This window comes from Leuresthes tenuis, unplaced genomic scaffold, assembly GCF_036924035.1.
Source record: "Leuresthes tenuis unplaced genomic scaffold, fLeuTen1.0.hap1 SCAF_12, whole genome shotgun sequence".
Taxonomy (NCBI): Eukaryota; Metazoa; Chordata; class Actinopteri; order Atheriniformes; family Atherinopsidae; genus Leuresthes; species Leuresthes tenuis.
This window is the reverse complement of record NW_027325366.1, coordinates 32,659,673-32,674,545: the sequence shown is the minus strand read 5'-3', so window position 1 is coordinate 32,674,545 and position 14,873 is coordinate 32,659,673. Positions and strand designations below refer to the sequence as shown.

General features: G+C 47.5%; 1 protein-coding gene across 1 annotated transcript in view; it reads right to left on the bottom strand.

The window, feature by feature from the left end:
• Positions 1-14,873, bottom strand: part of itgb5 (integrin, beta 5) — a 53,949-nt gene that overhangs the window by 34,699 nt on the left and 4,377 nt on the right. Inside the window, exons 5-9 of the mRNA XM_072397536.1 lie at positions 13,546-13,714; positions 12,031-12,192; positions 9,909-10,004; positions 9,730-9,819; positions 6,223-6,357 (exon numbers count right to left, since the gene is read on the bottom strand). Of these exons, the coding sequence (XP_072253637.1) occupies positions 6,223-6,357; positions 9,730-9,819; positions 9,909-10,004; positions 12,031-12,192; positions 13,546-13,714 (652 nt within the window). The remainder of the gene's footprint in view (positions 1-6,222; positions 6,358-9,729; positions 9,820-9,908; positions 10,005-12,030; positions 12,193-13,545; positions 13,715-14,873) is intronic.

Sequence of the window (14,873 nt, the reverse complement as noted above, 5' to 3'; positions counted from 1 at the left end):
AAACTGCTCTGGTTTGGCTCCGAGGTCCGGCTCATTGGATCAAAAACAAACCCACAGTGCTGAGGTGCCAGAGTCCAGCTTTAATTTGAGGGTGCTTGCAGTCATATGAAATCAGCTATTTTTTAAACACATCCCTGATTTTAGAGTGATAAAGTGAGAGTAAAAGCAGCTGCAGGACGGGTGAAGCTTCATGAGCAGAGAAAACATCTGTTTCACCAGCTCTGACCCGATGCGTTCAACCAAAATCAAACATTAAAGCAGCTCTAGAAAAGCAGAAGTTCTGTCAGTTTAACACGATGCCAAGGAGGAAAGACACCAGCAATGATCTTAGAGAAGCAGCTGCTGCTGCCCATCAGTCTGGGAAGGGTTATAAGGCCATTTCCAGACTATCTGGAGTCCATCATTCTACAGAGAGAAAGATTATTCACAAGTGGAAAACATTCAGGACAGCTGTCAATCTTCCCAGGAGTGGACGTCCCAGCAAGTTCACCCCAAGGTGAAGAAGCCCAGAGCTACATCTCAGACTCTACAGGCCTCAGTTAGCATGCTAAAGGTTAAAGGTCACCCCAAGGTGAAAAAGCCCAGAGCTACAGCTCAGACTCTACAGGCCTCAGTTAGCATGTTAAAGGTTAAAGGTCACCCCAAGGTGAAAAAGCCCAGAGCTACATCTCAGACTCTACAGGCCTCAGTTAGCATGTTAAAGGTTAAAGGTCATGACAGCACAGTTAGAAAAAGACTGAACAAGGATGGCTTGTTTGGAAGGGCTGCAGGAGAAAGCCTCTTCTCTCTAAAAAGAACATGGCAGCACAGCTTAGGTTTGCAAAGCTGCATCTGAACAAAGCTCAAGACTTCTGGAACAATGTCCTTTGGACAGACCAGAGCAAAGTGGAGATGTTTGGTCCTAATGCACAGCAGCACGTTTGGAGGAAACCAAACACAGCATATCAGCACAAACACCTCATACCAGCTGTCAAGCACGGTGGTGGAGGGCTGATGATCTGGGCTGGTTCTGCAGCCACAGGACCTGGGCACCTTGCAGTCATTGAGTCCACCATGAACTCCTCTGGATACCAAAGTATTCTAGAGTCAGATGTGAGGCCATCTGTCCCCCAGCTAAAGCTGGGCTGAAACTGGCTCATCAACAGGACAAAGATCCCAAACACAGCAGCAGATCTACAGCAGAATGTGGGAAAAAGAAAAGAATCAAGGTGTTGCAGTGGTCCTTTCTTTTTTACAGGACTGTGTGGGCAGCAGTACACTTTATATTCAGTTCGACACTTTGGATCCTGAGGTGGATCTCTCAAACTTCCCGCTGCTTTATTTTCCCGGGATGGGAACCGGTCGGCGGAGGAGCTGAGGGTGATTCAGGCTGGATGAATGGAAGGGGCTCATGTCTTTTATCCCCAGGGCAGCAGCTCTGTCTGCTGCCTGCCAAGTTTCCTCGTCTTTTCTGAGGATCCTGGCCAGTCCGCTGCCCAGGTGTCAATCACAGGCTCAGTGTTAGCCGTGAGGCCTGCCACTGCATCTCAATGAGCTCGCACAAAGCAGCGGGGGGGGGGGGCTGTGAAACTGCAGCCGTGAAAGGAATACTCTGGCAGGGGGAGAAAGGCTCGCCATGGTTTTCATTGTCGCGCCCGCAGACTGACGGGATTCGTGCATGTGAAGGAAACACACCACGGGTTCTTTTTCATTAAAAGATTTTTTGTCCAAACAAATCGGAATCATTTGAATTTCGTTACGTCCCGTTTTGTTTGACCTCCTTCACTGGCTTTATCTCAGCTAATTGAATTTTGGGCAGTCATAAGAATTCCATCATCTGGAGAAATGTATCCATGGCAACGCCGCTTTGTTTTACTGCAACAGGGAGCGTGAAGCGTTTAAGTCAATCATCCACTTCCTGTTGCAGAGCCCCTCCTCCGTCATCAAGCCTCAGAACAAACTCAGACTCTCCCTGGATTAGATCACACAGCAACACAAGGAGGCGTTTTCTCAATGAGTTTTCCCCCCCGTCCACTACTACCACCCCCCCACCCCCGCTAGCTGCCCTAAAGAGCCACATGATTGGGTGGACCAGCCTCCTCGCGACTCACATTTACAGTAAATTTAATTGTGAGCCTCGTTAAGTCGTTAAGCTTCCCGCGCTGGAGCAGAGGGGGTTTCTGGGAGACATGTGACAAAGGCTCTTCCTCTGCTCTGAATCGCTTTGCATTGTTTGTTGGACTGAGCTGAGAACAAATGGTCCTCCAGGGGTCTTCCCCCCCGACATTTAAAAGTACAAACAGAGGCTCGACTTTTGATATAGGCCCAGAGATGCATCTGAATCTGTGAAATCTACGGTCATGTCTTCCTTGAAAGCTGCAGAATAATTTATCTGTAACCACGAAATACCAAAGAAATGACAGTTTCTTATCAAGACTGGACAAAAAAAGACTGTGGGGAGTAATTTTGGTGAGGAATCTTGAATATGAACCAGACATTTCACCGGGAGCTGCCTCACTTGTGATTAATTGAATTACAGCACTGCAAGCAGCAATCGAGCCTTTGGGTCATAGTCTGATGAACCGGTCCAGCTCCCGTCATTACAAAGACCAGATCTGAGAGCTTCTTCTTAAAATGGGACTCTTTTACATTCAGGAGGGACAGAAAACTTCAGATTTAGCAAAAAGATGAAGTTAATGCATCAAAAAAGCAGTTTAAACAAGTTCAGCTAATGATTGAAGATCTATTACATGTTAAAAAAAAAGGTGAAACAACCTCAGATGTAAGAACTTATTCAAAAGGTTCAACTTTACCGCTTCCACAGGAATTAAAAGGGTACGTGCTGCAAATCAATGCACTGATCAATTGATTATCAGCAAGAGAATTGAATGTTTCTAAATGGGAGGCTAGAAAAAGAATGACAAATATCCCGTGTCCAGCCTTAAAAACTAGAGTAAAGCATGAAGATAACCCCGAAGGTGGAGACAGATGGAGCGGTCATTGCTGTGCTTTACGTTTCTTATCGCAGATAAGCGAGGTCAGTAACATGGAAACATCTGCTCCCTTTGGCCTCACTTCCTGCTGACAGCATCTAGAACAGCGAATAACGAGCCAAAACCAGCAGAACTCAAAGGAACCCTTCATGCCTTCAGAAAGCAGCGCTGGAAGGAGGCTGTTAATGTGGGGGAGTGGCAACAGGTAGCAGAGGGATGGGTCTAATTACTGAAGCAAGCCTCCAGTTGAATGTTTCTACTGGATAATAGTGGTGCAACGGATCCTCATTGATCCGCTCGGATCAATATCTCCGGGTCGGTACGTGATCTGAGGATTGATTTATGAAAAAAATGTTCAGTCCACTCGCAGCGTGGTCATGGCGGGCGGAGGAACGGAGGAGCTTGAACGCACCGCGTCATTCAAGTCCGCTGTGCGGGGAAAAGAGGTTATATGTTTCTGTATTTAGCAGCTGTTTTTATCCAAATGAGGATATAACAGCTATATAAAAAGCTAACAATAAGCTACATAGAAGGAACCCAGGAGTCCGACTCTGTCAGAGGGGACAGAGTAGAGATAGGGTGCAGGCATAGAAGGAAGAGCAGAAAGATAAAGTGCAGAGATAGAGGGGGGAGGGAAGTACAAGGTAAGTGCTGGGATAGGAGATGCTCTCTGAAGAGCTGGGTTTTCAGGAGCTTCTTGAAGATAGACAGGGACGCCCCTGTTCTGGTAGCGCTCGGTAGGTCATTCCACCATCGTGGGACGACACATGAACAGAGTTTGGATTGTCTTAGGCGTGGTGTAGGAGCTGCTAGACGACAATCCTGGGACCAATGGAGGGACCCAGTTGGGACAGAAGCCTTTGCAAGAGCATTCAAGTAGATGGAGCCGTTCCATTAAGCTCTTTGTAGCTAACATCAGGGACTTGAAGCGGTTAAACCGTGACGGTGTGTCGGCACAAGACAAATGACAGGAAAGGCATCAGACATGAATCTGAAGCAGCAGGTTTCACTGAGAGGAGAGAAAACGAAGGCTGCTCGACAGCCACAGATCCCAGCGGCAGTTAAACAGCGCCTTGTTGCACAATCCGACCGGTTAAAGCCTCACAGACGCTGTTGGTGTGTTTATAGCTGCAGACACGAGGCCAGCGAGGTTAAAGGGAGGAAAAATTAAGCTGGTTTTCATTAACTATGTTAAAAAGAAGATAATATGCCTTAAGATGATTTTATATCATTTAATTTAATAATTTAAAAGTGTTGATAAACAAAAAGACCAAACTTTTTTTTTTTGCTGATCTGAAAAATGATCCGATCCGTGAGTTTTTTGACCCGTTGCAGCCCGACTCCCAGCCCAGCCCCCCCTCAGAGGGTACATATAATGTATAATGATGATGAAACTTTCCCCACAGATTTATCCCCCGTGAGGAAACAGCCTATAGTAGCAGAGGAGTGTTACACCGATTGGATCCGACCAAAAGATAAGAATTATCAGGCAAAACACAATCAGGTCAGAGGTCAAAGTGAGGCGACTTTCCCACATTAAAACTCACTTAGTCTTAGCTACGGTGGCACTTTGCAGGTGTCAGATCTCTCTTTGCTCACAGTAACATGAACCCTCCTCCTCCTGCTGCTGAGCTCTGATGTCAACAGGCTGGAAGTCACTACACGAGGGTTCAAAGGTCACAGGCTGATAAAGTGACGCTACTATCATTCAGGAGAGAAGACAGATTGGGTCTGTGTGGCCTAAGATATGCAGCATATGAGCTTGGAGCCATGATCCAGATTAAGCTGATCCTGAGAGCCTGAATAAAGGCAAAGAGCCCCGTTACCGTTATTCAAGCTCTTAAGATCAGCAACAAGAGATTTAAACAGAAAAGTCAAAGACAACAAAGAGTCCGGCTTCTCAGGACCAAACTGAAGGTGGTGGAGGTCTCAGAGAGCGTCACCAGGCAGGGTTCAAAGTGCCCTCCACATCATATAAAGGAGACGTGTCAGCTGGTCAAAGAAAGAGTAGAAGGACAAGCTGAACTTTAGCAGTTTCAGCACATTTCAGCAGTCAAAAGAAGCCGTGTGGAGACACCCAAACAGAAGCTGGGTGTGGTGCACGAACCTAAACATTACAGACGCAGGAGAACAAAGGTTATCCATCACTGCAGGGAAGATAGTGATGAGCTAAGCTAAGCTTTGTGCTGAACACACACCTGAAGGCAGACCAACAGGCTGCTGTCCCTCCACTGCTGTCCAAAACAAAGCAGGAAGTCAGGAAATGAAGAATCATTTCACCAACTTTAAACATCTCCGCATCGACTCGTGGGAAGGAGCCACTTAAACCCGTTTTATCTGAAGCTTCACCTTCTGAAGTGTTCGTAACACAGAGAGAAGAGAGGAGGGAGGAGACAGCCGAGAGACGTCTTAAACACTAAGATAAGAACAAGGAAATACCAGCAGGGGGGGGGGGGTCTGCCTTCTTCATTCTTCAGGATTCAGCGTTCATGAACTGAACTGTTCAGTAAAAACAGCTAAATCAGAACCTGGCATCAGGCACCGAGCAGCAAAGCTTGTTTTCTGGACCCTGAAACATCAAACCGAGAGTTTCTGTCGCCACAGGCTGCCGCTGCCCCCCCGACGCCAGCCGCCCAACCTCCAGCCACCCGCCCGGGGCTCTTCTGACGTGCTCAGGAGCCCCGTTCAGCCTGAAACCAGAACAGGTGCAGCAGCAGCTCGGGGTGTCTGAAAGGCTTTGAACCACAGACCTGACACGCTCAAACCTGACGATGGGAGGGAGTTACGTTTGAAACTGCAGCTCAGACTCATCCGACAGGTGATTTGATCGGTGCCTTTGCTGCTGCTTTAAAAGTTTCACTTTTCCCTCCAGAAACTACGGCAGCAAAGGACTGAATTAGGTGGTGATTTCAGGTGAGACCGAGCGGAGCCCAGATATCCGGAACCACGGGGTCCAAACCTTTTCCCTGGATCTGGATCAACTTTCATTCAGAAAGAAGAAACGAGGAGAAGCAGAACAACTGGGCGATTGTTTGGAGGAGAAACTTGATATCCACACCTCTGCAGACTGATTGAGAAACTTTCCAAACACTTTTTTCTCTTAAAAAACACCAACATTAATGTCCAGCTGCAGAAAGCCTGCCTAATGTCCGTGTTCACCTCCATAAAAAGCTCAAACTGAATGTTTCTCTCAGGTCAAACCCCTGAAAAGTCTAAAGTGATGCAGGCTGAAGCGTGGAAGGAAACTCACAGTGTCTCCGATCTTCAGGTCGGCACATTTCTGGTAGCCCGGCAGCGGCTTTCCGTCCTGGCAGGTGGCGGTGAAGGACACGCTGATGTCCTCTGGGTGGTCCCACACCGTCAGCTCCACTTTAGAGCGGATGTTCTGAGGAGAAAACGAGCAAGTTAGTGAAGAAAAGAAAATCAGGGCGTCTGTGGCTGGGAAACAGGGTTTATAAGAGTGAAGCACGGTTAATCTGAACACAACCACCAATGTTTCTGTATTTAGCAGCTGCTTTTATCCAAATGAAGATATAACAGCTTTATAAAAAGCTAACAATAAGCTCCATAGAAGGAACCCAGGAGTCCGACTCTGTCAGAGGGGACAGAGTAGAGATAGGGTGCAGGCATAGAAGGAAGAGCAGAAAGATAAAGAGCAGAGATAGAGGGGGTAGGGAAGTACAAGGTAAGTGCTGGGATAGGAGATGCTCTCTGAAGAGCTGGGTTTTCAGGAGCTTCTTGAAGATAGACAGGGACGCCCCTGTTCTGGTAGCGCTCGGTAGGTCATTCCACCATCGTGGGACGACACATGAACAGAGTTTGGATTGTCTTAGGCGTGGTGTAGGAGCTGCTAGACGACAATCCTGGGACCAATGGAGGGACCCAGTTGGGACAGAAGCCTTTGCAGGAGCATTCAAGTAGATGGAGCCGTTCCATTCAGCTCTTTGTAGCTAACATCAGGGACTTGGATCTGATGCTAAGGGCAGCCAGAGGAGCTCAATGAACAGAGGGGGGACGTGTTCTTTTAGGCTGATCCAGGACCAGACGCACCGCCGCGTTCTGGACCATCTGCAGAGGTTTCACAGGCTGGAGACCAGTTAGGAGACCAGTTAGGAAACCAGTTAGGAGAGCAGTTAGGAAACCAGTTAGGAAGCCAGTTAGGAAGCCAGTTAGGAAACCAGTCAGGAGACCAGTCAGGAAACCAGTCAGGAGACCAGTCAGGAGACCAGTCAGGAGACCAGTCAGGAGACCAGTTAGGAGACCAGTTAGGAGACCAGTCAGGAGACCAGTCAGGAAACCAGTCAGGAAACCAGTCAGGAGACCAGTCAGGAGACCAGTCAGGAGACCAGTCAGGAGACCAGTCAGGAAACCAGTTAGGAAACCAGTTAGGAAACCAGTTAGGAAACCAGTTAGGAGACCAGTTAGGAGACCAGTTAGGAGACCAGTTAGGAGAGCGTCCATGTGGGTGAAGCGGTTAAGAAGTATAGCCGGTTAGCTTCTAGCGTTGTCTGCGTTGTGTTTTTATGAACATGAAGAGGCCCAGACCAGGATATCTTTCTCCATTTATTCTGACAAAAGATGTAAAAAACAACTAAATCCTCCAGTCAATCGTGATCAACTTGAGCTCCTCCAGAAATTAAATGACACAGAAATATGTTAGCGCGCTACACAATAGGTTTAAGCTAGCAAGTTAACTAAAGACTAGGAGACCAGTCAGGAAACCAGTCAGGAAACCAGTCAGGAAACCAGTCAGGAAACCAGTCAGGAAACCTGTTAGGAGACCAGTTAGGAGACCAGTTAGGAGACCAGTTAGGAGACCAGTTAGGAGACCAGTTAGGAGACCAGTTAGGAAACCAGTTAGGAAACCAGTTAGGAAACCAGTTAGGAGACCAGTCAGGAAACCAGTCAGGAAACCAGTCAGGAAACCAGTTAGGAAACCAGTTAGGAAACCAGTTAGGAAACCAGTTAGGAAACCAGTCAGGAGAGCAGTCAGGAGACCAGTTAGGAGACCAGTTAGGAGACCAGTTAGGAGAGCGTTGCAGTAGTGAAGGTGGGAGATGACCATGGCCTGCAGCAGGAGCTGGGGGGCATGGCTGCACGTGTCGCTGCTGAAACTGAACTCATTGTGATGCACATGGACGAGCCTCTGAGTCACCGAGTCTAACCCTGAACGCCGCCACAGCCGGCGGCTGCAGTCGCACCATGAGTAAAATGCAGCAGCGGGTCAAAGGTCACTCCCACACTCTGAGCACGTCGACCCACGACCGACACAAAAGGAGAGCCGAGGAGGAATCTGAACGCCCACACAGGAAAACATTCAGGGAAAGCCCGGCGGCACACTTCCTGCTTCGTGAAGCCAGTTGTTTAATAATAAAAAGGTAATCGGATCAGAGCCCGGCCCGCATTTTAAAAAGGTTTTAACATTTAAAAAATAAACTTAGTCCATCTTATATTAACTTTACAGACAGTGTGAAGCCAACAAAAAGTTTTATCTCATCAGCTTCATTTAATCTGTGAACAAACATCATTTCTACACCTCAGACCTGCAGCATCCCATAAAGTCAGTGAACCTTTTCCCACTTTGTTTCCTTCTGCCAACACTTAAAGCCGTTCTGACTCTGAGGAAACCAGGTGATGCAGAGTTCCAGCTGTTATTTTGTCCCATTCTTCCTTAAACAGGTCTTAAGGTGTGCAGCAGTGCGGGGGGGTGGTTGTTTCTCTGCTGGGGACAGGTCAGGACTGCAGGCAGCCAGTCCAGCACCCGTACCTCTTCTTCCTCAGCCAGGCCTTTGGAATGTGGCAGAATGTGGTTTTCCATGGTCTGCTTGAACAATGCTGGGACGTCCCAGGAAAAGATGTGGCCTTGAAGGCAGCATATGTTGCTGTAAAATCTCAGTGAGCTTTGCCCCCTGATCCAACCCCATACCATCACAGAGCCTGGCTGCAGGGACTGGCTGCTGACAGCAGGCTGGATGCTGCTTTTGCTCTTTGCTCCATTTCTTCCAACAAAGATGTGGAATACTGATGGGTCTGACCACAGCACACGTTTCCACCGTGTGACGGTCCATCCCAGACGCCTCCGAGCCCAGAGAAGTGGACGAGGTTAACATCAGGCTTCTTTCCTGCACAGTAAAGCTTGTGAATGGAACTCTGTATTGTGGTGCTTGACAAAGGTTTCCACAGTAATCCCTTGTCCATGTGCTTCTATCAGCTGCTGATGAATGACGGTTCTTGATGCAGCGTCTGAGGGGTCAGAGGTCACGGGGTCCAGCTTAGGCTTGCTCCCTCGTCTTTTACACTGAAACTCCTCCAGGTTCCCTGAATGCTTTAATGATATTCTGCTCTGTAGAGGCAGAAATATGCAGATCCCTTCCAGTCTTTCTCTGAGGAACATTGTTTTAAACACAAACTGGAGCTCCTCTGAACATCTTTGCTGCTCAGACTGTCATGGAGGCTGCTTTAGGGCCAGATCAGGGTTAAAATCACATTTGAAATAACACAATTTTTAACTCATTTGCCAGCTTATCCCAGATTTTTACACGTTTCAGCCTGAAAAGCAAAAACCGACGTATATTATCAAATAAATTTAACTTAAAATCCTCTGTTTAACCGTCTTTAATGACATTTCAAAGAGAAACATTTTTAAGAGCCACAGCCATAAGCGGCCAACTTTAAACAATCTCCTCCTCTTATCAGATTCCTCCACATTAGTCAAATATTTCCCTCACAAACAGGAAATCAGACTTCCTTCACTCACATTGTAGGCTGTGATGATCAGCTGGATGACGTTCTTGGAGTCCTGGTCCAGGATCTCGACTGTGGTTCCAGGTATGAGTGCAGTGAAATTCTTTGTGAGGACAAAAGATTAAAAAAATCAGTGAGTTTAGAGTCACAAAAGCAGGTGAAAATGTTGGATTTAGTAAGAGGAAAACGCACCCTGTAGATGACGTAGAGCCGCTTCGTCACAGCGAAGATGAGGAAGATGTTGTTTTCGGCCAGTTTCTCCCCGAGCAGAGCCAGGGACGGATAATCCTGCACAGACAGAGATGTGAGGGGCAACAGATTTCAGCTCAGAGGACAGATAAGACGCTTTGATGCTCCTCTGAACTCGTGACCTCGGAGCAAATCTCGATGTTGTTTAACAAAAAAAAAACGAGCGCTTATCTCCCTCCGCCTTCCAGATTTCACTTTCAGATGGAATTATTTACTCTGGCGGCCTCAGATTTATATTTCAGACCGAGCAGGAAGAACATAAAAGATTAAACCGAACAGAGCGCTCCACAAACAGGAGGAAACAGCCGTCCGTCAGACCCAAACAGAGCCGGATAACGGAGGCTTTCCCTGTTTCACACTTCACTCATCTTTAATGCATCCTCAGCCTATCAAACCAGCCGTTATCATCCCTCCGAGCCTCTGAGCGTCGGCTGTGATGCAGCTGCAGAGCTCTGAGGTTTTACTGGCAGCCTCCAGGTGCTGAAAGGTGCCTCGGCCCCTCCCAACAAGCCATTATCAAAGGGCTCCTCCTCGATCTGTCTTTGGAATGAGGCATCAAAAGTACCTCAGTCCAGTAATCCTGGACGGATAAAAGCCAGGTGGAAGAGTGAATGTCAGAGAAGCACACTGCAGGACTCCAGCACCCACTTTGCAAACAAAAAGCTTTGTTGAATAATGGAGTAAAGAAGCGTTTCGATGTGAACTCCAGGTTCAAAGTTACCAGAAGCGCTGAAGCAGCAGGTTGAACCTGCATCGCATGTTTATAATGTACACAGCAGTTCTGCTCCTGCGGGAGCTGCTTTGTTCTTCAGAAAACTCCAATAAAACTCTGCTTCCTCCATCCTCTGGATCATCAAATCAGATTCTAAACTCGCTTTTCTCAGTTGTTCTCAGTGTGGTTCCCTGTTTCAGAAGGTTCAGCCCGTATTAAACATCGCCACGGTACCAAAACACCTCTTTTAAAGGGTTTCTGACGAGCTTCGTCTAACTCTGAGGTTCTGAGGTTTCTGTAGTTTGAGGTCCGACCTGATGGAGAGGAGTTTGGAGTCCCTCAGGGCTCCATTCTGGGCCCCGTTCTGTTCTCAGTGCGTCTGATTTCAGTAAAAACAAGGTTTCCTTTTATATTGCTTTGCAGATAATATTAAAAAGTAAACCTAAACTACATCAAAGAACTGGACCTAAATTACTCAATGTGTGAAAAAGCTTTCAGTTAAGACTTTAAGTAACTTAACTCGTGCCTTTGTTGTAGCTCATCTGGAACAAGATGCAGCCGTTAAGGATTATGGTTTAATCACCAGCTTAGGCCTCAATGTGAGCTTCAGTTTGTTAAACTGGTTGATTATTTTTTGTTTTTATTCCAGGTTTTTAAGTCTCTTAACAGTCAAACTTTTGCATTAAAGTCCCCTTTATTTATGCGTCTTATTTAAAAGTAACTTTCAATGAAGATATTTACAACTGGGGGACTGGGAGCCGATGGAGGAAGGTGACGTTTCTCTCTGCCGGCAGCTTTCTGAACCAAATACAAATGGTTGTTGGATCTGAAGCCACATACGAGAGGTTGAGAAGGCACGGCTCACCCTCTCAGGGCTTCCCTTTAGCTACAGCTCTGAGAAACTGGACCTGAAAACACTGAATATTACAGTCTGTAAGCTGGTTCTCATTTAGCTTCAGGAAGTTTCAGCTCATCCACACAAACAAGCGGCAGTTTAAGGGCAAATAAACCTGTGCATCATCTGCGAAACAGTGAAAGAAAATGTTCAGAGAGCATTTCATCTGGAGATGGAGATGCTTTAAAACAGCCACACCTTCCCTCTGATACCAGATTAAACCAGGGTCTGATGCAGCTGTTTAATCAGAATATATTTAAAACATTAAGAAGAGGTTTGTAGCTGCTCTAAAGCTGCTCGTCGGGTCGGATGCTCGGCCTTTTCTGCACAGCCGCGGTCGATTTGTTTCTGCCATTTACTCCCAGAGCAGAAACTTTATGAACATTTCACTCAAACAAATCTCTGAGTTGTAGTTTGTAAGAATCCTCAGAGAAAACCCACAGAACCGGCCTTCTTACCATCTTTGTGGAGGCGCTGTACTCGTTCTGGTCGTTCAGGTGACACCGGCCGTCGTGGGGCTGGACGAGACCCCCGAGCCGGCCGTCCAGCGCGAGGTGCGGCACGTCATCGGTGGCGAACACCAGCAGGTGGGAGGCCTCTTTCCTCCACCCAATTTCCTCCTGTTAAACAGCACAGCAGCCGGGTCAGAGTCCATCAGGAGGCGCTGTTTGTGTCTTATATGAACCCTGAAGTTTGATTTAATCCAATTCTGATGTGGAAACTTTACTGGAACCTGCTGTGAGTATATGAAGGGGTTACAGATCACAGAAACATCGAATCATTTGCACTAAAGTGTCATTATGGACACGTTTTTACTGACGACCGCTGATCCAAAGCCACACAAAGAGTGGAACAACAACCAGAGGTTTCTGCAGAGGCCTTTATCAACAGGAAACAACAGGCAGGGCACAGAGAGCGCTGACCAATGCAAGATACTAAAGAAACACGCCGATCAGCTGGGAGGCCTTTTGTAGCTCTTTTGTCCGTTATGTGTCCCGCTCAGAGCTGCGGACGCCCCGATCCGAGGCCTCTGAAGTGCAACAGAGAGGCTGAACTGTGCATCTCAGCCTTCAGAGCGCAGAGGAGGATTTCAGTCCAAGGACACGTCGCTGTTAGAGCTGTGGAAGGAAAATCCCTTTGTCTCATTTCCACTAAAAGCACCTTTCAGACACAATGCAACTCAATCCTTCTGCGTTTGTTGGGTAAGTCCCTCCAGGACTGATTGTTGCAGCCTAAAACCGTTGATTTCCAGCTAAAAAACTGGAAAATCTTAGGTTTAAAATGTTCACTCGGAGCTGGTGCACAGAACAGTGAGTCTTTACAGAGGATTAAATTGATCTGAAGCCACAGAGTGATCAATTCTGTCAACAAAACACAAAGAAATCCCAATTCTCTGCGTCTACTTTCAGCGTCAGTTCAGAAGCTAAAGGAGCAAACTGGACTGAGAATGAGTGGAAAAGCAGGAACGATCCAAAGAAAAAGACCTTCAGAAAGGTGGAGAACTGCTTTAAAGGTTAAATGAAGTCATAAAGGAACGAGGGCCGAGTGTTTAAACACAAACTTAGTTTAAACTCGTGCAAAACGGTGAAAAAGTGACACAGAATTCCTGTATTTGTGGTGTTCTGGAAGACTGACACATGATACTGTTAAAAACCTCCACCTGACCCACAGCGAGTGTAACAGAAGCCGTCAGATTAGGCCCCGCCCCCCTAAGGGCGAGCGTTTAAACACTGCAGCTCAGCTAAATTACAAGGCTGGAGTCATTCTCTTCCTTTAGAAAGCAATTAAAGTGGGGGAGGGGGGCGGGATGTGACCGGGCCTGCGAGTGACTCGTCCTCATGTTTAACCAGCTGCACCAGGCTTCACTTCCTGCCGCCCCCCCCCGCCCCGCGTCCTTTCCATTAACGAGCAAACAGGCGTGTCAGGAGCTCAGCGGCAGCTTTAACTCAGACCGCTGTCAGCGGCGGCCTCACCTTGCAAACTGCAGCCTGCAGGATGGCGTCAAACCCGCCCTCCGGTGCGTCTCGGTTGCGGGAAACCATCTGCTTCTGCACCTCCTCGTTGAAGCGGTCCACTTTGTCCGTCAGCGAGAGGATGTGGCGGAAACCGAAGGTGGGGACACACTTGGGGAACAGCTTGTACCTGCGCAGGGAGACAGGTTCAGTTTTTACCTGGAAAAGTCCAAGAAAGGGAGAAGAACCCGGCAGAACGCCATCTTTTCTCATCCTGCAAAAGCGAAGGTGGCAGGCAGCTGGGTCGGCCGGGTCAAAATGGTGTCATCCACACACACACGTGCACACACACGTGCACACACATGCACACACGACCCAGATGGGAAGTGATGCGCGATGGCGCTCTCACCTCCGGGCCAAACACTGCGTGCCGCAGCTCCTCTTCCCTCCACCCTAACTGCCCCCTTTCAGCTCAGCTCCAGCTCCCAGAGCTCTATTTCCAGCTCTGTTCTGGCAGTTTGGGCTCTTAGCCTGATACATGATTCATGAACGTGCACGAAAAGGAGCACGCAGCCTCGCTTTAAATGATTATTTCAGGAATTTCCCTCCAACTACTGCAGATTTATGTCAAAAAGAAGCTCCACGAAACGTCATCCATGTCGGTGGTTCTCAACCTTTTTGCATTGCTGTCTGCAGGAAAAGCCAGATTCCAAAAAGTCGGGCTGATATTTACGGAGCCTCGAACCTTTATGAGCCGCCGGTGTCGGCCCGGTCAGAGCCTTCTGTTCTCTGGGGGCTGATCTTGGGACCCCTGCTGCTGCTGACTGTCTGGAACACTTTTTATTTTAAGCCATCGCTCCATTTTTCCAGCAAAGTTGCTGCAGATGTGGCTAAAACAACCTGTTTTTTTTTTAAAATATATCCCCCCCACCATTTCACCACAGAGTGCTTCACTGACCAGAATCTGACCAGAATCTGACCCGATCAGAATCGCATACAAACACTGACTTTTTAAATGACTTTTGGACAAACAATGAAGCAGAAAACAACTCTGTTTGAAATGATGTAATTTAATATGAATGCAACGATGCTTACTTTTAAAATGTTTAAGTTTAAGTTCTGCGATTTCAGACTGTCTTTGAACGCTTTCTGCTGACAGCAGACCGAGGAGAAAGAACATTTCTTTGCTCTGATGTGTGAACGGCAGACATGAGACTCGTGGACAGGTTGTTGTTGTTGTTGTTTTGGTGTTGCCTAGTTACGACCAACAGCAACTGCTTTTGAGTAATAAAATGCCTGTTTGAGACCAACCGCTTGTCCTCCTTCTAACATCCAGTCGGAAGCTACAT